Here is a 25,766-nt window from a genome sequence, read left to right on the forward strand (position 1 = left end):
AACTCAGATGTTTATTTTGGCAGTCACTGCCTTCCTCCAAAAGATTCTGACTCAGGACAGATGGTGCAGAGACTTTTGGAGAGTGAATTCCCCAATGTGTCTAGAGGATGGTCAGGAGAGGATAGTGCATTTGCTTCCTTTCTGGGAATTTTATTAGCTGCTATAGGAACGGCCTTTGCAAAAGGCCACCTTCCCTTGTCTGGAAACGTGAGGAGGTGGCCAGCAGCTGTGCCCCCTGGTGGCCATTTGGTGGTCAGGCTGGTCCTGGGAGATGAAACTTCACCTTCACAGTAGACAAGAGCCCAAAACACAGAGCAGGGAAAGTGCCTGCTGCACACAGCAGGACAAGGGCAGAGCCTGCGAAGTGGGGAGGCCTCCCAGCCCCCAGGGCATTGTTGTGACTGCTATTTTGGTTGGGAATTAGTGCTAAAGACTATTTGAGCCCTTGCCCCTGTCTAGGCCTCACCGGACAAGAGGACCTGACTTTCACTTCTCTCAGCAACCCCCTCCCATTACGTCAGGCCCACATCACACTGTCTAGGAAAGGATCCATAACTCAGAATTTTTCACACAAGTGCAAAGACACATGTTAATAAACACTTTAGATTTATTCTGCCATTTCTGAAGCCACCTCATTTATGTACACATAGGATATAAATGGCTATACAACATTTTTACATACTTTCATACAAGTTTAGGTTGTACTACTATGAGTTTGTTAAAATGTACCCATTATTTACTCAAAATATTTATTGTTACAAGAAAACCATAAGAAGCTTGTGTAACATGAACAGCAAGTATTTAAAATGAATATGTAAATGGTTTTGCCCTGACTAAATCAGCCTAGTATTTTATGCTCTTAATAGAAAAGCCCATTAAACAAAATAGAATCCTGGGGGATCAAATCATATGAATGATTCATGAAACAATACTTCTGAAGCAACCCCAGAATCATATAAATGTAAGGGTTAAAGAAGGTTATATGTACCAAGCATGGGTCGGAGGAACAGAACGGGTTTGTTAATTTTACCCTAAACAAAAGGCGCTTGTGGGCAACAGCTCTGCCATCAGCACACATGGGCAGATGTTTCCATATCCAGCCATTCCCAGATTTTACTGACAAGCCCTTTTCCACAGGTTCCCTGCTGATGAGATTTCCCCAGCAACAGAAGTTTGACATCACTGCTCCCAGATGGGAGAATCAGAGCTCTCCTCATTTGGGTCAGGGGTGGCTGGCTCATGAGGTTTGGTCCAACCAGCAGAACCAGCTCCCTGGATCCTGGAATAAACCAAACAGCAATGGTACCATGCGCTCTGTGCCCAGGGGGTGAAAGGCAGGTCCAGGGTGGGAAGAAAAGGGGCTGCTACCTTTTGGAGTGAAAAATTGAGGTTGTTTACACTGTAGTATAACAAAATGCCTTTTTGTAAAGGCCAGAAGAAATGGCTGTGCTGTGCTGCCTGAAGCAGAAAAACCTTCATGTACCAGGTGAATGTAAAGCCTTTCTCCTCCCACACATGATGGATTCACCCAGTATTCCCCTCCACTACCACTTTTGACCCTCATAACAGCACCCTGGGGGAGCAGACTGATGTTATCACCATTTACCAGATGAGGAAACTGAGGCCTGATGGGCAATGATTTGTGCACTGTGACATAGGACTCAGTGAAGAGCCTAGCAAGCTGATGGTTAGCTAACTGGTGCACTCTTTCCCTCACCTTATCTCTCAAGGGCACAACTACACTCACTTTCTCCACCATCATTAACACTCACAGTGCACAGGTAGAGCGTCCCCAGACTTGTGCAACATTCTACACAAAACCATTTGGAATGTGAGCAATGTCTGAACAGGGGCTTGCCAGGCACATCTAATCACCACAAATGCTCCCACCCATGTCTGTCCTCACTTGTGCTGCACTGTGCAAGCAAGCAGTAGGTTCTCAGAAGGCCATTGTCCTGCATGTTACGATGAGTGGCCAACTCCTTCACAGAACAGCAAATGGCAGCCCTGGCTGCAAGGTGCAGTGTGCAACCCCCATATGCCAAGGGGCAGCTGCTATCTTCCAGCAAAGAGAGAACCCCTAGCTCTGCTCCCTATCTATGCCCTGCTTCCTGTGCCTCACACAGCCAGCCTTGCTGCTGGCCTGCTGGCTGTTGTCTTTTGACTCTGAGCTGTGCTGACCACCAAGAGTGTTACTCCTCTCCAAGACTTGACTCCCAGGCATGGGTGGGAGAGTTGAACCTCAGTGCAATCTGCTCCCACTCTGAAGCTCGTCTACCCACCCCATTCGTTACAATTAAAGGTGGTTTTCTCATCCCTCCAGAGACTCGTTTCAGCCTCTGTCTCCAGAGCTGGAGTGTATAGGGCAGAGGTAGAAAGAGGCAGGAGAGTTGGAGAACAAGAGCACCCAGAAAAGAACAGAGGAGCTCAAGCTCATTTAATCAAAATGCTTACATGTTTTAATTCCAGCATTCTCGAGTTCACAGAAAAGAGGGATGCAAGCCCAAAAAGCAAAACCAGGAGCTTATGGTCACATGCCTCCAGCTGCAGGCAGTGGGACCTCTGGTACTGAGAGGGAATGCCACCTGAATATGCCCCAGCTGTCTCCACCCAGGAAAAGGAAAGCCAGGTACAGTCCTCATCACAATAAGGCTAGCCTAACAGGGGAAAACAGATTTACATGTTTCCTTCATTAGGATATTAGGGAAGGGGAAACCTTTTGGGCTCTGGCCCCTTGGTTAAGAAACCCTTCCTAAGAGCACTGAGCCACACTCTGGCCCTGATACAGTAGATGGGACTTAATACACTCTGATGCTCAAGGCCTTGCAGCATCTGATACCAGAAGGCACCTCTAAAGTTTTTGTTTTCAACATTATTTCATCTATTCCCAGATCTAGCCCAGTAAGATCAGCTGCACAGGTAGCATTTAACTACTGGGAAAACAAAAGTGCTACAACAACAGTGAGTCCATGGTGGAGTGAGGATAACTCCTGGTATTTGGAACCAGTTTGCTGGTATCAAGGATCACACAAAAGGCTATAAACCTCCAACCCTAAACCAAGTCAAACCTAAGCCTGGGGATTTCCCTTGGATGAAATCACCAGAACTTCTTTCCTATTATCAGTCTCTTCCTTCAGTGAGCTGAGGATTCTTTTAGCTAGGTGGATTTCAGTCAAACAATGTTTTTGTGGTCACTACTTGTACTGTTTTTCTACTGCATCTTTTCCCTTTTGTTTGCAAAAGTCAACCTCACCCCATGTGGATGTTAACTGATATCCACACATTCAACCTGGTGTGGGTAACATCTTCGGTAGTGCTTTGGTGGTCAGGAAGCATTACCAGGAAGGACTCATCTTCAAGGACCGTTTCTTTACTGCCTACTGAATATGGATCATAGGCTCAGATGCCCAAAGCACCCCGGGTACAGGTCTACACAGCAACCCAATGCCACACAGGCTTAAAAAGAAAATAGTCCATTTTTAAGCTGTTCTCACCGACTTTTTTTTTTTGAGACGGAGTCTTGCTTTGTCGCCAGGCTGGAGTGCAGTGGCTCGATCTTGGCTCACTGCAACCTCCACCTCCTGGGTTCAAGAGATTCTCCTGCCTCAGCCTCCTGAGTAGCTGGGGCCAGCTGATTTTTGTATTTTTAGTAGAGACTGGGGTTTCACCATGTTGGCCAGGATGGTCTCAATCTCTTGACCTTGTGATCCGCCTGCCTCGGCCTCCCAAAGTGTTCTTATTGACTTTTAAAACATTTTTGTTCTTCTCATTTAAAACAATTTACCTCCCCTCCTTAACTTCCCATTCTATTTCACCATCTCTTCAAAATTGTCTCCCAGAAAAACTGAAAATTCACCTGCTGGGTATGCAGAAAATTATGCAGATGTGAAATCAGTGGAGAGACAACTCTGGAGTTTATGTCTGAGTATGTTGCCAATATAATTTTCATATTCAGATTTTTTAGAGACAGGGTTTCACTCTGTCATGCAGGCTGGGGTGCAGTGGTGTGATTATAGCTCATTGAAGCCTCAAACTCCTGGACTCAAGGGATCCTCCTGCCTCAGCCTCCCAAACTGCTGGGATTACAGGCATATGCCATCACATCTGGCAATTTTTTTTTTTTTTTTTTGTAGAGAGGAATCTTACTATGTTGTCCAGGCTGGTCTCAAACTACTGGCCTCAACTGATTCTCCTGCTTTGGCTTTCCAAAGTGCTGGGAATACAGGTGTGAGTCATCATGCCTGGGCCATATCCAGATATTTTATGTTTGGTCAAAAATAGAAAATTCTATTATAAAAAATAGAGTTACTATGGCAACATTTTCCCAACATAGTTCCCAGTATATAAACTTATCTTTCTTAAAATGATAACAAGGTAGCTCAGTAACAATATACCAATGATAACCAAATATAATTTTCTAAAACTACATTCTTACATTCCCTATCTACTCAACTCTTGTAATGGTTTTCCACTTTTAAAAGCTATCAAAATAGGATTTTAAAAAATTTATCAAGACCACATAATGCAGTTGAACACTCAAAGCGTTCCATGCAACTGTGGTTGAACTATTCAGATTCCAGACTTCTACCAAGAACAATCCAAAGAACAAACTCCCAAAATGGCCTCCTGAGTGGTACTAAACAAGCCAGCCTGAAATTTTGGGAGACCTAAGGGATCTTATCCAGAACCATATTCTGGAAAACTGTGATCAAGCAATTTTTTGACAATGAAAGACAGTAACTTTCCAGAGTATGTGTTAATTATATCTCTATCAAGCTTTAAAAAGTTAACAGCTACTTAACTCTTGTTCATAAAAAATTAGGCCCTCAAGCTAATTAAGATGACTGGGAAAGGTACAGAGGAGGAATTAATTTCGGAGGCACTCTGCAAACAGGTACACAGTAGTCATCATCATTAAAACAACAGGCACTCAGCTCTACTGAAAAGGCTGATGACAGCAGCCTCTCCCAAGCGGATCTGTAAGGTGCCACTGAATCCATGTTCATTTACCTACTCCAGGTTGTGGTCGATTGTAAGTAATCCTGAAATTCTCATTTCTGCTCATGCTGATAAACTTATCATCTAGTAGTACCAGTTATTCAATTAATTTTTAAAATATTCAGATATACCCTGCAAATAAATAAAAATTTTCTGTACCCACACAGTGCCACCACCATAAAAGGTTACATATAAATTAACTCAGATTTCTTAACCATTTTCTCAGCTTAAGTCTGCCCTCACCCTAAATGAAGTCCAATTTATATCCAAAATATATTTAAATATTCCAAAGGTATTTTGAACCTAAGATATTAAAAAAATGTAAACAAAATTTATCTAGCTTATATTTAAGAACCATATTTTTAGGTTTTTAATTCATCCTGTACTGACCCACTGGAAAAAAAAAAAAAAAACCAACCAAGTTATATTTAGACTGAAAGCTGATTTGGATTTTAAAGTGGTTCCTTGGAGACAACTGCCAATTACTAAAACCAGTGTTATTGAATCAAGTGGTTTACTGTATCATTGAACTTAAAAGACCAACATATTTCCTTTCTCTCTCCCAATAAAGCTCTTTCTGGATGAGCCCCCAGATCCAGCTGTCCTAAGTAAACGTGCTGAACTGGAGATCCTGCAGTAATGCTCTGCACAGAACCAAGGCTGGGTATCAAGCAACTTCATGACTTCCACTGCAACTGTTTAACATCCCCAATTCCTGGTTTTTCAGGCCAGTTGGCTGAAAAGGATGGAAACTGGAGTGTAAAGTAGAGAAGCAGAAAGAGAAACATAGACTGATCCTCAAAAGAAAATCAAAGAATCCATTCATCACAGTGTCATCCTCATACTCCATAGTCAGACTGCTTCTCCTGAAGCTGCCTTGTTAGTATCTGATATGAAGACAGAAAAGCCACTCCTATGTGGAAAAGGATTTGCCAGAGGTTCCTCAGCCCGTGCAGGTACATGTTGCCCAGGCAAATAAAGAGCAGCATCAGCACCACCTTCATAGTCCTGGCTGGACTGTAGAACAGGTACAAATAACACTGAAATGAGACCAGAAGAGGAATTCCAATCAGAGATAAAATGGCTACTAGATCATATGCAAAATTCACCTCCCACAGCTTCCATGAAGAGTGTCATTTCCCTCACATTAGCTGATTAAACTGAATTCATTACAGTAAAGTGGGAACCGATGGTTAGGCTGCTGTTAATTATTGGATAAAAGTGAGGATTTGGAAGATTAAAGGAAAGTGAAATAGATGTCACAGAAGAATTAGTGCATGGCACATCTGAGAGAAGTTCAAGAAATAGACAGAAATGCCCAGACTGTTGGCAGTAGAGAAAGAAGAGCCCCAGGTAAGCTGCAGACAGCCAGACCAGGGGACCCTAACATGACTGACTGGTCTCCCAGTGAAGTTTTCCTTCAGGGAGCCATGACAGGCAAGCAAGCTGGTGAGAGGAAGCCATGCTTTTACTATTTTGGTTTCTCCTGAGCCATGACTACATTGAGTACCACTCTTCCCTTGGGCACCCTCCTTATCATGTCTTCCAAAGCATCTCTGAGTCAGGGAAAGGTCTCACAGCAGGGAGAGTGACTGGCATTTTGTGTATGACTATCACACATAAAAGGGGCCATTCTTGTTCTGCAAAAGGTAGAAACAGCATTTTGGTTCAATGCTTTCTTGTTTTTTTGTTTTGTTTTGTTTTTAAAAAAGGACATCACTGAACATGGATCAATACAACAAAGGTTCAACCTACAGAGGGAGGGAGTGAGCTATCCAACTAGGAACACAGTTGAAGGAATGGGGTGGAACTGTACAATCCCTGCAGTCCTAAAACATAGCTCTAGGAAACTGCCACTGGCTATGTCCAAGGTCTTGGAGACTTGTTTTCTAAAAACTGAGTGCATTTTCATGGGTTGAAAATTTCTTTTTGCACCATCAGGTAATGCTTTTTCTTTTTTGCATTTCTGGGCAATGTTTTTCTCTGTTGCCCAGGCTGGAATGCAGTCGCATGATCTCAGTCACTGCAACCTCCACCTCCAGGGTTCAAGCAATTCTCATGCCTCAGCCTCCCAAGTAGCTGGGACTACAGGTATGCACCACCACACTTGGCTGATTTTTGTATTTTTATTATAATAGAGATGGGGTTTCACCATGTTCCCCAGGCTGGTCTTAAACTCCTGGCCTCAAGTGATCCACATATCTTGGCCTCCCAAAGTGCTAGGATTACAGGCATGAGTCACCGCACCTGGCCTGGGTAATTCTTAAGAATAAACCATTCTAGAATGCATGTGGAAGAGAAGGAAAGTGTCCTAAGAACAGAAATTTTAATTTTAAAAAAAAGGGAGAAAAAAATATGTATTCAGAGAGAGTGCTAAAATCCTAGTCCATATGGAGGACAAGGAAGGAGAATTAGAGCCAGGCTTTCACTAGAATTAACTCTGCCTATGAGGGACTCAAAAGCGCCTCTTTATGCCACCCCTTAGTACACAGCTTATTTGAAAATAACTAATCAAAACCCTCTAGTTAATTTTCTAATGTTTGCTTCAGTTGCTAAAGAACAGGTTTGAGTCAGAAGGTATTACTATTAAAACAATAACAACAACAAAAAACAGCAGTTCTTTGACCTAGTCCTATATATGTATATATATATTTTTAAAAATTTTTGCGGAGGCCAGGCGCAGTGGCTCACGCCTGTAACCCCAGCACTTTGTGAGGCCGAGGCAGGCAGATCACATGGTCAGGAGATCAAGACCATCCTGGCTAACACAGTGAAACCCTGTCTCTACTAAAAGTACAAAAAAAATTAGCCGGGCGTGGTGGTGGGCACCTATATAGTCCCAGCTACTCAGGAGGCTGAGGCAGGAGAATGGCATGAACCTGGGAGGCAGAGCTTACAGTGAGCCAGGATTGTGCCACTGCACTCCAGCCTGGGTGACAGTGCAAGACTCTGTCTCAAAAACAAACGAACAAACAAAAAAGTTCAGATATGGGGTCTTGCTGTGTTGCCATGGCTGGTCTTAAACTCCAGGCCTAAAGCCATCCTCCCACCTTGGCCTTGAAAAGTACTGGGATTACAGGTGTGAGCTACCATGCCTGGCCTAGTTCTATATATTAAAAACTACAAGTACACAGATGCTAGTTTTATAGAAGGACATTCCTGTGCTTGGACTGTCCTAATAATAAGCACAAGGCAATAAGGCAATATCTTGCCACCCACTAGTCAGGCCTAATCCAATCCCCACGTAATCTCATCCCTCCCTTCTGGGAAGTCAAATCCAAACTGTTGGTTTCTGTTCTGTTGCTGTCAATAGCCCCTTGGCCTTGAACAAGGGGCTTTCCCTTTCTGAGCACAAAGTTCTTCCTCTGTAAAATGAGAGGACTGGGCAGAATGGGCCTAAGGTCCTCCACTAAGGGCTTGGTATTGTCCATGATTTGAACCATGACCTTGGTGGAACAAAAATCACATCTAGAAACTTGCTGATAGATGAACAGAAGAACAAAATAAGGTCATGGATTTAATCCACTCACCAAAATATCATTTCACCCACCTGGAAAATGCAGGCTACAAAAGGAACAAGAAAAGCCAGAACGTTTCCAATTTCCTCATGGGCAACCTAAAACAAATACAAGGAACACAAGGAAAGGGATATTTAGAAGAAAGGAAACACAGCACCATAAAGCACTTTACTCTGCCTTCAGTCTGGTATGGTTGACAGTACAAAATCCCTGGCTGGGTGAGACACAAGTTCCTGTTTATGCACCAGATCAGGGTTAGCATACGACTGTTTTCAACAGCCTGGTCACAGCATGTGCCTCCTGTCCCCATGTGACTGTGCTAAGTCTTCAACCTGGAATGAGCCGCCAATCCCTCCACCTCTCAGAAACCTAAGCATCTGTTAAGCCCTAGCTTTCTCTAATTCCTCCCATCTCCAGGCACTGCCGCCTCCTTAGGGTTGCCATCACACACGGTTTTGGGCCATGAGAGCCCCCAAGGCAGGGACTATGTCTTAACCATCTTGCTGGCCAGGTACTTATTCTAATGTATACAAACAAGCAGACAGTTGGTAAGTATCTGGCTAAGAGCAATCATAAACAATAAGAGTAGAAACCATAACACACATTGATCAAAGACAGGATGTGGTAACAGCCAGTTACCACTCATAACATAGGCCTGCTGCCATTCTCCAAAGAGGTCAGTCTACATCAGTCTCCTGAGGTTCAACATCAGTCATGCATCAGACTTTACGCACTATATTCATGGGTGTGAGTATGGTGACTCTATCTTTAAAAGTAATATCTATTTGTTGATGCTAATAATGGTTCTATAACTTCTCTTTTTTTTTTTGAGATGGAGTTTCACTTTTGTCGCCCAGGCTAGAGTGCAGTGGCGCAATTTTGGCTCACTGCAACCTCTGCCTCCTGGTTTCAAGCGACTCTCCCACCTCAGCCTCCTGAGTAGATGGGATTACAGGCATGCACCAACACGCCCAGGTAATTTTGTATTTTCAGTAGAGATAGGGTTTTACCATATTGACCAGGCTGGTCTCAAACTCCTGACCTCAAGTGATCCACCCACCTCAACCTCCCAGAAGTGCTGGGATTACGGGTGTGAGCCACCACACCCGGACTATACCTTCTTAAAATACTTCTTAAAATACTTCAAAATTTTAAAACTATTTTTAAAAAGCACTGAAATAGTAAGTTCCTTTGAAATGAGCAGACCCGTGTAGGAACTTCCTAGTGATATATAATTCTTCGATAAAGACACAAGGAAGGTGGCATCTGCATTATATAAATCAGATTACAGGACAACCTTTTCTCAGGGTAAAAAGAGCCTGAACCTTAAAATCAGAGAATGAAACTTTTGTCCTGGGTAAATAATCCAGTCCCTAGAGTGACTCCTGGGGTCCCAAGAGTCACAGGGTGGTTTAATGTCCTTGTAGCAAATTCTCCATTTCTTACCAATATCTTGGCAGGCCCCTCTGGTCTCTTAGGACAATAGACATAAAAGAGCAACTTTCATATTCATTCAACTTACTACAAAGAATAAAATTTAGAATAAAATTTGTATTAGTTTTGAAAAATTATAAAACCTCAATTTTATAGATAAAATGTATACCTATCACTTTCTTCTATCATATGTCCTTCAATTTAAACTGTTAAAAAAAAAGTTACCTGTAAAGAATGTTCTGCAAGGTGAACTCCACGAATGAGATTCAGGGCAGCACACATGATGTTGAGAATGAGGGAGAGGATACCCAGGGCTGTCACTGGTTCCATTCGGAAATTAGGAGCTTCACAATGAAAAAAAACAAGTGTTTAGTGAAAGTAATTTCTATATGAAAGAAAAATAAACAAAGACATTAACTAGACCTACACTAATGATAGGTTCACTATGTTAAACACAGAATTACAAACATATTAATTGTAAAAGCAGCAGAAGTTAGAGGGAAAAAAGGCAAGAAATGATGGACAGAATGGATGTGGCTATTTGAGTAAAGTTTCTTCCAGAAAAAGGCTCTTTTCCAGGCAAGTACAGGTTTTTTAAGTGCTTAATTTCCGTTCTATCTAAAGCAGTAGTTCTCAACCAGGGGCAATCTGCCCCCCGGTGGATATCTGGCAATGTCTGGAGTCATTTCTGGTTGTCACAACTAGAGACAGGCTGCTACTGGCATCTAGTGGATACAGGCCAGGAATGCTTCTAAACATCCTACAGTGAATGCACAGGACAGCCTCCATAATAAATAATTATCTGATGCAAAAATGTCAACAGGGATTAGGTTGAAAAATCCTAAAACAATTTCTGCGCCAGGCACGGTGGCACACACCTGTAATGCCAGCACTCTGGGAGGCTGAGACAGGCGGCAGATCACTTGAGCCCAGTAGTTCAAAACCAGCCTGGGCAACATAGTGAGACCCTGTCTCTACAAAAAAAAAAAATACAAAAAATTATCCAGGCATGGTGACGCATACCTGTAGTCTCAGCTACCTGGGAGGCTGGTAACCTGAATAATCAATGTTTCCCTCTTTCCAGTTATTTTAGGATTTTAAAAATTGCATTTGCTGTGAATTGCTCTAGAAACGCACATGACATCGCATATTATTATTGTCAGAGAAAGAGGACAAGTTGAATGTTGAGGCATATAATAGAAATGCTTTAAACATTTGACAACCAATTACAAATAAAGCCTTGGTTCTCTTTGGTAGTATAAGAAACTGTTTTATTTACTTATTTATTTAATTGTTTTTTGAGACAGGGTCTTACTCTGTCGTCCAGGGAGGCTGAGGTGGGAGGAAGCTGAGCCTGGGAAGTTGAGGTTGCAGTAAGCCATGATTGCACCCCTGCACTCAAGCCTAGGCAACAGAGCGACCTTGTCTCAAAAAAAAAAAAAAAAAAAAAAAAGAGTTCAGGCATGGTGGCTCATGCCTGTAATCCCAGCACTTTGTGAGGCTAAGGTGAGAGGATCACTTGAACTCAGGAGTTCAAGACCAGCCTGGGCAACATGGTGAAACCCCATCTCTATAAAAAAATATATATATATACAAAAATTAGCTAGGTGTGGTGGTGTGTGTCTGTAGTTCCAGCTACTCAGGAAGCTAAGGTGGGAGGATAGTTTGAGCCCTGGAGGTGGAGGTTGCAGTAAACCAAGATCCCACCACGGTACTTTAGCCTGGACAACAGAGTAAGACCCTGTCTCAAAAAACAATTAAATAAATAAGTAAATAAAACAGTTTCTTATACTACCAAAGAGAACCAAGGCTTTATTTGTAATTGGTTGTCAAATGTTTAAAGCATTTCTATTATATGCCTCAACATTCAACTTGTCCTCTTTCTCTGACAATAATAATATGCAATGTCATGTGCGTTTCTAGAACAATTCACAGCAAATGCAATTTTTAAAATCCTAAAATAACTGGAAAGAGGGAAACATTGATTATTCAGGTTACAAGCTGTTTCTAGAACTATAATGAGAACAAATGCTCATTTTCTCTGTAAAGATAACCACTGAAATTGATTTTGGTTCACACAATTAAATGGTGTCCCTCCCATTCTCTTGCTCTACTCCTTTCTTACCCTTATATTTCACACACACACAAATACCTAGCCACAATCCAATTGATGCCTATTGTTAGTGTGTTAGAGTTTCCACTGAGCAATTAAAAGTTACTGTTAGAACAGAATATGCTACCTGTAAAGATTCTAGCCTCAGGAAAATAGGGTAAATCAAATCACAGTAAAATGTCCTACAAAGACGGGCAAGGTGACACTTTCTGGATTTGCTCCTCTTGTCTAAGTGTTTAAAAAACAAAACATACATTACAAAGATATGCCTGCATTCATATATGGTAAGTGAGAAGCTTGGAGCTCAATTACCCAGTCTTCCTTTTACAAAAATTAAGTTTATTCTCAATATAAACTAGAACCACTTATTGACCAGAATGAGAGCCAGTTCAAGTACTGGTTGAAACACATTAAACTAAAACATAAAGTTAAGTCAAAACCATGAACATAATACATCACTTTTAAAATTCAAGAAACGAGTTTAGCATAAAACAGTTAAAAACAAAATAATTAAGACTATTATAGTGTAGACAGTTCTTTTAGCAAAGGATTCAGCTCTTATGCCATTATAGAATTCTTAGAATGTAAATATCCAATTTAATTAAATATTAGTTTAATTGTATGTAATATAAACAGGAATATAAAAAATCATGCTTTGTTATGTGCTAAGCATTGAGTGGCTAATGACGTTAATGACAAAGTCATGGAATGTCAGGGCACTGTGATCACGTTCATTAAGACCTCTTTCTTCAGATGAGGTCTCTGAAATCCACAGGGATAGAGGGAGATCCCAGGTCTCAGAGAGAGCCAGACAGTGAGAACATTAGAAGCCTTGGCTCCAATCCCCTACCCAACGCTCTCATCCCCATTGTCCTCCCTCCAACAAGAAGAGTGGGGGTTTCAGATTTACAACACTTCAGTAAATAATATGACAAGGATTCTCTCTCTATATATATATAATATTATATCTATATTATATATATTATATATTATATATATTATGTAAATCTATACAGTTCAATAAGTAACTTACAGAAAAAGAGAATGAATCTTCTTTATAACATTTAAACTTGTAGTTCTGTCAGAACAACTTGAACTTAAATAAATAAATAAATACATAAAATTTAAAAATAATAAACTTGTAGACTTCACCCTAATTAAGAAAATAACCTGCCAGCTGAGCGTGGTAGCTCACACCTATAATCCCAGCACTCTGAAAGGCCGAAGCAGGAGGATGATGGCTTGAGCCCAGGAGTTCAAGACCAGCCTGGGCTGTAACATGGAGAAAACTTGTCTCTATTTAAAAAAAAAAAAAAAAAAAGAAGAAGGAAAAGAAAAAAGAAAATAACCTGCCAAGTCATTCTTCAACTCCTGAATTGCATCACAATAGCCTCCCCTCAAACTAATCCACTGTCATAATAGTCAATTTTTTTCTTTTTTAAGACAGGGTCTCATTCTGTCACCCAGGTTAGAGTGCAGTGGCTCACGATCACGGCTCACTGCAGCCTCGACCTCCAGGGCTCAGGTGATTCTCCCACCTCAGTCTCTGCAGTAGCTGGGACTATAGGCACGAGCCACCACCTCTGGCTAATTTTTTATATTTTTGATAGAGATGGGGTTTTGCCATGTTGCCCAGACTGGTCTCAAACTCCTGGACTCAAGTGATCCACCTGACTTGGCCTCCCAAAGTGTTGAGATTATGGACATGAGCCTCCACGCCTGGCCTGTAGTCAAAGTTTTATAACAGCCACCAAGAAACAGGATTGGTCCATATTTTTCTCAGCGTATTTTACACCACTCCTTCTCCCCAAAAAATCGCTTTCTAGTGAAAAAAAAAATCAACGTCCATTTGAAATACACAGTATCACTTCATCAACATCAGGGAACTACAAGCCCCTTACCAGGCTCCAAGTGCATCGGTATGTGACCATTCATCACCCCATTTGCCACATCTGTGTCCTCCAGAGTGAGAACCACTGGAGGCTGCAACTTGAGCTCCTCCTGAATTTTTTCCAAGCTGCTCTCCATCTGAGAGGAACTTACATAGTTAAAATGCCACTTCACTTTCTGAATGATGTTGTCTGCAAAAAGAGAGCAACACAAGTTAAACATTTTCATCAGAACAGATATTATAAGATAATATGTACAAAATGAAGTTCACATTTCTTTTTTTGAAGACAGGGTTTCATTGTCACCCACTCTGGAGTGCAGTGCAGTGGTGCCATCACAACTTACTGCAGCCTTGACCTCCCGGGCTCAAGTGATTCTCCCACCTAAGCCTCCCAAGTAGCAGAGACCACAGATGTGTGCCACCACACCTGGCTAATTTTTTTCATTTTTAAATTGTTTTTCTGTAGAGACAAGGTCTCACTGTATTGCCCAGGCTGGTCTCAAACTCCTGAGCTCAAGGGATTCTCCTGCCTCAGCCTCCCAAAGTGCTGGGATAATAGGCGTGAACCATTGCACCCAGCTGAAGTTCACATTTCCAAGAGCTAATAAATCAGCCAGATTCTGAAAAGTGTCAAGTTAAACATAAAGGTCAAATGATTGCTAATATGAACACTGTCTGATCAATCTCTTCAAAGCAGGATAATTAAAATGTGATTGACTAAAAAGGCAATAATGCATCACAGAACCTCAGCAATGAGTCAGGGGAAAGGGGCATGCGTCTTAGCCCCTTACCACTTCTGATAGTACAGTACAACCCTAGGCAATTTACAGAATATTTCTAAGCTTGAAAAATGGAGACAGTTACTCCTGATCTGATTAACTCAAAAAAAGGCTTGTTTGAAAAAAATTACAAATGAAATGTTGTGCAAACTAGGATTACATATTTGAAAAGTATTCATTTTAATTCTTAAATTTATGTTAGGATTAATCCATTATCGAATCTGAACAGTTCTTGAAGTGAAGTTTCATACACACTGGCAAAGCAAAATCATGTATAATTCTACTCTCAGTGTACTTTGACTCATTCTACTCCCACTCAACAATGAGCAAACATGATGCTGGGGAAGGGGCTCCCATCAGATCAAGCAAATGGCTTTAGAAGGAAGGCACATCCAGAGATGAGGGGAGAGAAGAACACAGGTCTACCCAGCTCCAAATCAACTCACAGCCCAGGGATGCCGCAACTATGGTCTGTTTTGAACTAGCAGCCCTCTTCAGAGAAAGAAGTGCGGCCCAGAGCACAAGCTTGACTAAAACCTCACAGGGAGACTCAGGGGCAGAACCCTCAGTCTATCACTGGTCTACCAGGCTGGAGCCTGCCTACCAGGGTGACACCAAAAGAGGGTGCTAGCCCCATTCCTGATGGACTAGCCAGTGAACACATGAAGGAATGTGAGGGCTGTAGCAGGAGTAGCCAGAAAGCCTAAGTGGCAACACTTCCAGGTGCTGGTTCTGCCCCTGACCATTTATAATAAATGTTGCCACACCTTTGTTTAAGAACATCACAGAGTCAGCAGCTGTTTACACGGAGAGCACAGAATGTCCCCCAACTCGGCCGGGCGCGGTGGCTCAAGCCTGTAATCCCAGCACTTTGGGAGGCCGAGACGGGCGGATCACGAGGTCGGGAGATCGAGACCATCCTGGTTAACACGGTGAAACCCCGTCTCTACTAAAAAATACAAAAAACTAGCCGGGCGAGGTGGCGGGCGCCTGTAGTCCCAGCTATTCGGGAGGCTGAGGCAGGAGAATGGCGTGAACCCGGGAGACGGAGCTTGCAGTGAGCTGAGATCCGGCCACTGCACTCCAGCCTGGGTGACAGAGTGAGACTCCATCTCAAAAAAAAATAAATAAATAAATAAATAAATAAAAAGAATGTCCCCCAACTCCCACCTCCATTCCTCTTCATCCAAGAGCTCAAAATGACCCACACCTGACCAAAATAGGGCACATACTATGACTATCATGCTGTGTTCCAAAGTCTCTAAGCCTTGACAAGGCCTTTCTGGCAGAGCCTACAAAAGAAGTATCATTTTCCAGAGCAAACTTCTGGGTCAAGGAACTGTTTTTTTCTTCCAAACCATCACACACTGATATTTTGATTTAAAAAAAAGCAATAAAAAATAATCACAGGAATGTCAAATTACCATAAGAATTTCTAAACACCAGTTCTCACTTTCTGTGCTTACCTCCTGATGGTATAAACACCCTTTCAGTAGTAATGCTCTGGGGCAGGGGTCAACAAAAGTTTCTTACAGTGCCAGTTAGTAAATATTTTAGGATGGTGGCTACACGGTCTCTGTCACAACTCAACTCCGCTGTCGTAGGGCAAAAGCAGCCACAGACAACATGTGAAAGAATGAGCATGGCCGTGTTCTGCTTCATTTACAAAACAGGTGGCTGGCCTATGGGCCATCGTTTGCTGACCCCAGCTTCAGAGAGCTGTGGGTTACAACCTACATGTTTCACTCTTCCTCCACCCTGCCTCCAGGCTCTGTGGAGATGAAAAGCCAGAGTATGAAACCTTGACACTTTCCGGGCCACTTCAATTGCTATAAAATCTCATGGTACAAGTCTGTTCTTCAGTGACATGTTTTTGCATCTCCAGTGGTTTTCCTTGATGGTCAAAGCCAAACCTAAACTGTAAATTCTACACATATAACACCATGGAAGAGAACAATAAATATGAAAGAGGGTTACAAACCAAACTCAAGAAAAGCGTATGGCCTGGAGGCTAGGCCAATGCAGGTAGTGTCATAGGAAGCCGTGAATTCCCACCACAGGGTCTCCAGGAAGCAGAAGGCCATGGTTGCTGGACACTGGCAGGAACAGATAGCCATGCAGGCCACATCCCCGAAAGAAGAAAAACTGAAACAAAACGGCAACATCTGTATTACCAGGAAACAGCCCCATGTATTCCCATCCCACACCCAGACACAACCTTACCTCAATTCTGCACTTGCTTGGCTTTAAACAGTCCTGTAGCTATTTGTTGCAGGTATATTGTCTCTTCAGTTTGACCTATTCCTGACACTGTCTTTCTCCTACTTCCTTTAAAATGTCTAGCAGTCTTAGCCAATGACAGCCTGTGATCACTTATTTATTCATGCATGAGGGATGCATATTCTATTAGGGGGAATTAGCCTGAGACTTCTCCAAATATACTAAGAAAACGTTTTTCTTCTTTAATCTACATCAGCAGATTTCCTAATGTTAAATCATCCTGGCATCCTAAAATAAACCCTTGTTGGATCTAAGTTCCTACATATTCATCAACTGCTGGATTTAGTTTGCTAACATTTTAATTGGGACTTTTGTGTCTATGCAAATAAGACTGGCCTATAATTTTCCTTTCTTATACTGTCTTCATCTGATTATGGTATTTAGGTTATTCTGGTCTCATAAAATAAATAGAGTTTTTCTTCTTTTTCTACTCCCTTTTGAGCTGTCATGCTATCATTTCAAGTTCAGGGTACGGGGGCTCTAGATCACCTATCTGTGTGTCTACTGACTCCCAATCACTGTGGAATGTCTCCTCTTGTGTTTTGCTGAGAGCTCATCCCTATGGGACATTTTTTGTAAGAATCCCCTGAGGCCCGAGTTGTGACACACTTCTTCCAGTGTGGTTCTGCATTTGCTCTGGCTGCCTACCACAGCAGTGTCATCACTCTGGGACCAATACCAATGTTTCAACCTTGGCTTAGGAGTTCCTAGACTTTGAGGAGTATACACTCCAACTTCAATCTTTTACAAGGCACAACAACAACATTTCAATTTCTTAGGTGAAATTTATTTTTCCTTCCCACACAAAGCCAAGTAGAGGTGAGTTACCCTGTATCAATGGGAAAACTATTTCCCTCACCTATCACCATTTCATTAGGTTGTGGCCTGACAAGAACTTTTATGCAAGTTTATGCAAACCCTTTATGCAAGAGTTTTTGTTTTGTTTTTTTGACACAGGGTCTCACTCTGTCATCCATGCTAGAGTGCAATGGCACAATCTCAGCTCACTGCAAACTCCACCTCCCAGGCTTAAGCCATCCTCCCGCCTCAGCCTCCCAAGTAGCTGGGACTACAGTTGTACGCCATCACACCTGGCTAATTTTTTGTGTTTTTGTAGAGATGGGGTCTCTCCATGTTTCCCAGGCTGGTCTCGAACCACCGGGCTCAAGCAATCTGCCTGCCTCAACCTCCCAAAGTGCTGGGATTACAGGTGTGAGCCACGGCACCCAGCCACAAGGGTCTTGTTCTGACACTCCATCCTATGTAAGCCCAAACCAAGCCCCAATTTTACGGTGACTGAATGCCAGGAGCCTCAGTGTCCGCTCACACACTTACTACCTTAATATTCTGCCCCCCTTTCATTTCTAGCATCTTAGGATTTCTTTCTTTCAAGATTAACTACATATTTAAAGTAATGGTTGATATGTATTTACCCTCATTTCTGGGTGTTTTCAGTAGGAGGGTTTTAAGGTTATGTTGTCCTACCATCTTTTTGAAACTGTAACTCCCTACATAAAAACTTTTCCAATCTAAAAAAAAGGACAACTCTCCTCCTTATGGAAGAAATCCTTCAACAGGGTCTAGCCACTCTAGGATGGATGTGTTTCTATTTGAAAGAGGAACCCTGTTGTGGGTTGAGTGTGTCCCCCTGAAAAGATTTACTGATGTCTTAACTCAAAGAAATAGAGTCTTTGAAGATGTAACCAAGATAAAATGAAGTCATACTGGATTAGGGTGGGCCCTCATCTAATGATTAGTATCCTTATACAAAAGGAAATTTGGACACAGAGACATAGGGAAGAAGACCATGCGACCATGGAGACAGAGACTGCAGTAAGGCATCTACAAGCCAAGGAAAACCAAGGATTGCCAATGACTGCCAGAAAGTAGCAGAGGTTAGGGAAGGATTCTTCCTTAAAGTTTGTAGAGGGAACATAGTCCTGTGACACCTGTGAGAGAATGAATTCTGCTGTTTGAAGCCAATTTGTGGTAATTTGTTATGGCAGTCGTAGGGAACTAACACACTCCTTAACTATTAAAAGCTATGGTACTGCTCACCTGTAAGAAAAGAAAGTCTGTTTCCTCTGCAAAAATAATGGTAAATATTTAATTCAAAATTACAAATGAGTAGAACATTTTTTATTCCTTTTTCCAAAATACTACTGAAGTATCCAGGATTTAAATCTGAAGTCTTAGACTTCTTTTTTCTGTGAAAAATAGCTTTCAACAGAGAAAAGCTTTCCTATTTGAAGTACAGTACAAATCAGCTAATCACAGCATAGTAAAGGAGAGACCATCAAGGACAGCATGTTCAGGCCCCCAGAGAAAGGGGCTGCACATGTGGGCAGGTGCAACTCAGTGTTTGCTCCTGAACATCCAGAGCCCACATCACCAGGTGACAGCTGCATGTGCCTATTATTTGTCACCCCCTTCAGGACATGGCCCTTCTAGCCTGACATTACCACCTAGCCTGGTGTCAGGGCTGGACTTTTCCTTTTGTTTTTATAATTCTGAGACTGAATTCCCCTAAAAGGACCTCAGCTTAGCAGGTCAACTAAAAATTCACTATTCAAGGAGAACAAAAGGGGGCCAGGCAAGGTGGCTCATACCTATAATCCCAGGGCTTTGGAAGGCCAAGGCAGGAGGATCACTTGAGCCTAGGAGTTCAAAACAAGCCTGGGCAACACGGCAAGACCCTGTCTCTAAAAAATAAAATTAAATTAGCTGGGGGTAGTGGTGTGTAGACTCAGCTACTTGGGAGGCTATCTATCAATCAATCTATCTATCTAATCTACCTGTCTATCTAGAGACAAGGTCTCTGTCCCCCCAGTTTGGGGGACAGAGTTCCAGCTACTTGGACGGCTAAGGTGTGGACATGGCTCACCGCAGCCTTGACCTCCTGGGCTTGAGCAATCCTCCCACCTCAGCCTCCCAAGTAAGCTGGAACTACAGGTGCACCCTACCACACCTGGGTTATTTTTAATTTTTTTGTAGAGATGGGGTCTCATCCTGTTGCCCAGGCTGGTCTTGAACTCCTGGACTCAAGCGATCCTCCCACCTTAGCCTCCCAAAGTGTTGGAAGTACAGGCGTGAGCCACTGCACCCAGCTGAGACCGTGTCTCTAAAAATAAAATAAAAAATAAAAATATAAGGAGAGCAAAAGGGACTTGCTAAGTAAAGGTCTAGATACAAAAGAAAATAGACATAAACTCTAACAAGCCATTTTCATATTCTAAAATCTGCCTTGCCCCTGATGCCTCCACAGAATGACTTGCTTCTTGCTCTGAGTTCTAGAACAGGAAATTTTATAACCCATAAGAAGCAGACTTTGGTGCCTAACTGCCTGCATTCAAATCCTGGGCTGACCAGTTACTAACAGTGTAACCTTAGTTAAGTTTTTTTTACCTCAGTTTCCTCCTCTGCAAAACAGGTGTAACACTATTACCTATATCATTAGCCACATAAAACACAGAATAGTGCCTGGCATATAGAAAACACTCAATAATATCAGTTATTGTAACCAGGATTATTGTAATCACTTGATTCCTACTTCCAATGGAGCATTTTCCCTACTGTATTGTAGTTAGTTATATATTTCTCTTGTTACCTCGTTAGACTTTAAGTTCCTTGAGAAGAGAGACCTTCTCTCACTTATTTTTCACTCCCCTGCTCCTGTCATGTAATAAAAAATTTTAAATGACCGGGTGCAGTGGCTCATGCCTGTAATCCCAGCACTTTGGGAGGCCAAGGTGGGCAGATTACCTGAGGTCAGGAGTTCAAGAGCAGCCTGGCCAACATGGTGAAACCTCGTCTCTACTAAAAAATTCAAAAATTAGCCGGGCCTGGGGGTAAGCGCCTATAATCCCAGCTACTCAGGAGGCTGAAGCAGAAGAATCACTTGAACCCAGGAGGCAGAGGTTGCATTGAGCAGAGAGTGCACCACTGCACTCCAGCCTGGGCCACAAAAGCGAAACTGTCTCAAAAAAATAAATAAAAATTAAAAAGTGAAAAATTAAAACATAAAAAGTGAAAAAATTAAAAAGCAAAAGTATAAAGTATAAATGAAATTTTTTTCTTATTTTCTTGGCTTTCTAACTCTCATTATTTTCCCTCCCCAACATTATAATCCAGTATCTCCTCCCCCCTTACCTTTTCTCTTTCCCTGCATCTGAGTGGCAAAAAACTACAAAACTAAAGACATGAACCCAGATCTCCCAATGCTCATGGGCACTCCACTAACAGAAGTTAAGAGCTGGAGCAGCCATGGCTGGGCGTGGTGGCTCACACTTGTAAACCCAGTACTCTGAGAGGCTGAGGTGGGTGGATCACCTGAGATCAGGAATTCGAGATCAGCCTGGGCAACATGGTGAAACCCCATCTCTACTAAAAATATAAAAATTAGCTGGGCATTGTGGCATGCACCTATAATCCCAGCTACTCAGGAGGTCGAGGCACGAGAATTGCTTGAACCCAGGAGGCAGAGGTTGCAGTGAGCCAAGATGGTGCCATTGCACTCCAGCCTGGGTGACACAGCGAAACTCTATCTCAAAAGAAAAAAAAAAAAAAGCTGGAGCAACCATCCCCGAGGCTCTAAGAAAACCCATTTCTTTCATGATTCTGTTGTGGACACACATGACCTCAGACCACTGATGCTAGATCTACTTTTAATACACAATGTTATCAGCATAAGATTACCACTACATGTAGTTAAAAATAATCCAAATTTTGCTAATATTCTGAAAAAGTGAATATGCTCACTTACTGTATACTAAAGTCACGGCCTTCTGCAGAACCTCGACCTGGATATTGGGCCAGTCGCAAGGCTAAACTCTTGAGCCGTCTCCTCCATTCCAAAAAATCCTGGGTGTGGTAAAAATCAGTAGAGGCTGAGAGGGGCAGTCCATCCCTTACCCGTACCACGCAGGCAAAAAAGATCATGGACATGGTCCACAAGAGAAGTCATGAGGACACCTGAAGAAAGCAAGGTCACCTTGTTACTGAGGCTCAAATGACAGTGCCAGAAATACCCCCACCCATGAAATGCCCACTTTAGGGATTTTCACCCTCATTCCCACTATAATTGCAAATGTTGCTTTTATTGTTATTTCCCTGGCCTCTACTGCTACATCACTCCTAATTTTCCTCCCTTTATCATCCTCCCTGCCTTTTCTGCACTTGTAATTCTCTTTTTATTTTTCTCTAATGAGTCTCTCCCTTTCCAGAATTAAGCCAACTGGGATGATGGGGAAAGGAATACAGAACGGAAGCAGGACCAGAGGGCTCAGGAGCAACAATAGTAATGGCAGGTAGCAGGACACAGACACAGCAAGACAGTCCTAAAGAGACAAGAAGCACCAGATACTGAAGCGGCAAGGATTGAGGTCCAGTGACCTGTGCACTTCAGGTCACCCACGGAGATAGGCACTAAGCAGTTTAGTTGCCATATCCTCACTTGCGAGGAGATAGAAGAAGGTGGAGAGATTCTGAGCATCTAACCTAATGCTGGTGACAAGGAGAGCAGAAGGCAAAAATGAAACCTCCAGATCATGTCCTTCTGAATTTCTGCAAATGTTTGACATAGAGCCAGTCTTCAAAGTGATGACTGAGTCCCTACAGATGGCTAAAGGCAATCATTTAGCAAATTATATTACAGTAAGATTATAAATATTTGGCCATGATATGTGAATACCATTAAGAAACAGAAAGAAACAGATCTGAACCCTCATGGTGCCTTGGGCAAATTGGAAAAGGATGTCTCTCTTGGTGGAAACAGGCCTGCACCAATTCTGCTGGCAGAGTCTGGCTGTATTAGCCCTATCTATAACTCTGCAGGGTGCTTGTTCAGGGCATAATTTGTATATCTGTGAGTGGCAACCCTGCAATTAGGGATTAGTGAGGTGGCCATTACAGCTCAGATGAGTCTTTCCAACAGGATGTGTCCACACATCCTATTTCACAAATCCTCTACTTGACAGGATCCTCTACTACCAGGCCCTTTACTTGATAGGATGATAACAGGATACCAATGCACCTCTTTTCCAAAGAACTCTAGGGATGCAACCTTATTTGGCATCTCAGTTCTTCATCTCAGACTCCCAGGATGCACACTACTCTTGATCTCTGTACCTCTATGCATTCTTCACTTGTGTCTGCAGTGTCACTCCTCTGATCTCCCCACATCCAAATCCAAATCAAAGACTGTCTCAAATCCACCTTCTCAGACTTGTCCAGCTGGAAGTACTTTCTCCCTCTTTTAAATTCTTAGGAAACCTACCTCTTTGTTCTCTATTTTACTGATTTTGCATTTCTACTACCTAAATATAAGTTCTAAGAATAAAGACCATGTCTGGAATGGATGAATGAATGAATAATTATCACCACAATATACATGTAGAAACTGCAGTGATATAAAAACACAAAGGAGGCAAAAAGAAAAATTAGGCTACCAGCCAACAGATACTACACAGTCCATTTGACCCATTTCTCCACACCTTCCATTGGGGAGTAAAAATGTGGAAAGCCCCTGGAAAAGTACACACACACAGAAAAGCTACTAAGTTCCCAGCACCAATGGCAGGGCCAGATCAACTGCCAGAAGACACTATGGGTTCTACAGCAGACGCCTGCCTGGCCAATGATGAGACCACAAGCACCACAAAGGGAATCAGGGAACAAATGTAGAGAGGTTAATTGTTCTATCTTCTATATTTTTGTAAGTATTTGAAATATTTAATTTTAAAACATTTTTTAAAAAGAGTTATAGGGCACAAAGCCCTGACAGACATAGGGAAAGGCTACAAGATCAATTTGAGACCAGGGCTTAGGCTCTTAACAGTAACTCCAACGAGAACCATAAGCCAAGATATGAAGACATTGAGGCCAAAAAGAGACAGTCAATGAGATACCAAAACAGTTAGAGACAGGATAGAAACACCCCAAAGCAAAATAAGAAAGGTACTTTTTTGGGAGCCGAGTAAACTGTACGCTCCTCTAAAGGAAAGCAATGTGCACTGACTCCAAATGTCAATTCCAAAACATCCTCTGTAGTTCTGTCTTTATGGAGCATCTACCTTATGCCAGGTATTGTCTTAAGCTAATAAAAAAGAAAAGCGTGACATTTCCAAGTGATGGTAATCAGGAGAACTAGTTTTACCACTCTCTAAAGGACCCAAATGTCCCCTCCAGGTTCTCTACTTCTCCATCCTATCCTTTGGTGATCAAACTTGCTTTTCCTCAAACATTAGTATTCAAGATAAATAAATACACCTCCTGTTTTTCAGTTCTATCAAGTTACTAGTACCGCAAACTAGTGAAACCTCCATCTATTTTTTAAAAGTCTTTTAAAAATATTTGTGATGGTTTAATGAAGGTGACACTGTGATACTAACTTGTTTGTGCGTATTTGCCAGTGTATGTGAATGTACAGGATGGCAGCTGCCTGAAGGGTTAAAAGATTTTATAGGCTGCCACAGAAGAGTCTAAGAATGAAGACAACATCCTTGACATTGTTTTCCTTTGTAAAAATATACTTTGTATTCCAAAAGACGGAAAAATAATAATAATACAAAAAGGAAGGGGCTTATCTTTACAGAGATTTGATATTTGTGAATTCAGGTTATGAGCTATTATGAGACAGCCTGTACTCAAATAAGAGATATGACCACTACTCAAAACAGAATGAACTTCTATTTCTGGAAAGATGAAGTAGATTTACTTTTCCCTGCTTCTCCCATGATATACCCTGGACATTACATATAAAATAAACATTCAAAAATTCTGACCAGCCTGGCCAGCAAGGCAAAATCCTGTCTCTACTAAAAATACAAAAATTAGCCAGGTGTGGTGGCACACACCTGTAATCCCAGCTACTCAGGAGGCTGAGGCACAAGAATCACTTGAACCCAGGAGGGAGAGGTTGCTGCAGTAAGCCAAGACTGTGCCATTGTACTCCAACCTAGGTGACAGAGTGAGACCCTGTTTCAAAAATAAAAATAAAAATTCCGAAAGGTGAAGAAGGAAGACTGGCTAGGGACCTTGGGATTTGAGGAATGACACATCTGTGAGTCTGCTGAGTTTGTTTTTTCTTATTTGTTTGTTTGTCTCACATATCACAGACTGGGTGTTAGAGAAGCTAGCAAGAAATGCCAATGGGTCAATGGGTACAGACCGAAAAAAAAAAAAAGTCAAAAAAACTTTGTTCTCTCCAGTCAAAAAAACTAGAAAAGGTAAAGCATAACAAAACAAAAAACTTTTAGATAAAAAAACTGCTCTACTCCAGCCAAACATCACCAAAAAAAAAAAAAAAAAAAAAAAAAACTGTAGCCACCACACACCTGCCAACGAAGGCCAAGTGAACAGCCTAGACTTTCACCACTGCCCTGCAGTAACAAGATGCCCCATTCTCCACCTTCCATCCTGCCGGGGTAGCATCAGAGAAGGCCAAGTAGCGGGTTAGAGGGCAGTAATGAGCCATTCTCTCCCACCACGTCACTGGGCAGACAGAATTCCTATCTCTCCCCAGCAATGATGAGCAGTCCCTTTCCCCCAGGGTGTCAACAGAGGCCATGTAGGGAACCTGGACTTCTACGTCCATTGGGCAGTAATAAGACAGTCCCTCGCTATCCCTGCTGGAGTGGTATCAAGAAAGACCAGCTAAAACAGAAGATTTTAGTAAGATTCAGATCTCATAATATCCAAAATGTAAGTTTCAATAGAAAATCACTGGCTATACTAAGAACCAGAGAAATCTCACC

General features: G+C 42.1%; 1 protein-coding gene across 4 annotated transcripts in view; it reads right to left on the minus strand.

Annotated features, from left to right (window-relative positions):
• Positions 1-589: 589 nt before the first annotated feature.
• The window catches only part of SEC22C (SEC22 homolog C, vesicle trafficking protein), a 55,984-nt gene continuing 30,807 nt past the window's right edge, over positions 590-25,766 (minus strand). For 2 of the 4 annotated variants that reach the window (XM_015131178.3, XM_001115380.5), the window contains exons 2-7: positions 21,776-21,984; positions 16,715-16,878; positions 13,965-14,144; positions 10,176-10,294; positions 8,549-8,614; positions 590-6,038 (exon numbers count right to left, since the gene is read on the minus strand). In XM_015131178.3, coding sequence (XP_014986664.1) covers positions 5,838-6,038; positions 8,549-8,614; positions 10,176-10,294; positions 13,965-14,144; positions 16,715-16,878; positions 21,776-21,957 — 912 coding nt within the window. In that variant the 5' untranslated portion in view covers positions 21,958-21,984 and the 3' untranslated portion in view covers positions 590-5,837. 4 annotated transcript variants of the gene reach the window in all.

This window comes from Macaca mulatta, chromosome 2 (genome assembly GCF_049350105.2).
Source record: "Macaca mulatta isolate MMU2019108-1 chromosome 2, T2T-MMU8v2.0, whole genome shotgun sequence".
NCBI classification, from domain to species: domain Eukaryota; kingdom Metazoa; phylum Chordata; class Mammalia; order Primates; family Cercopithecidae; genus Macaca; species Macaca mulatta.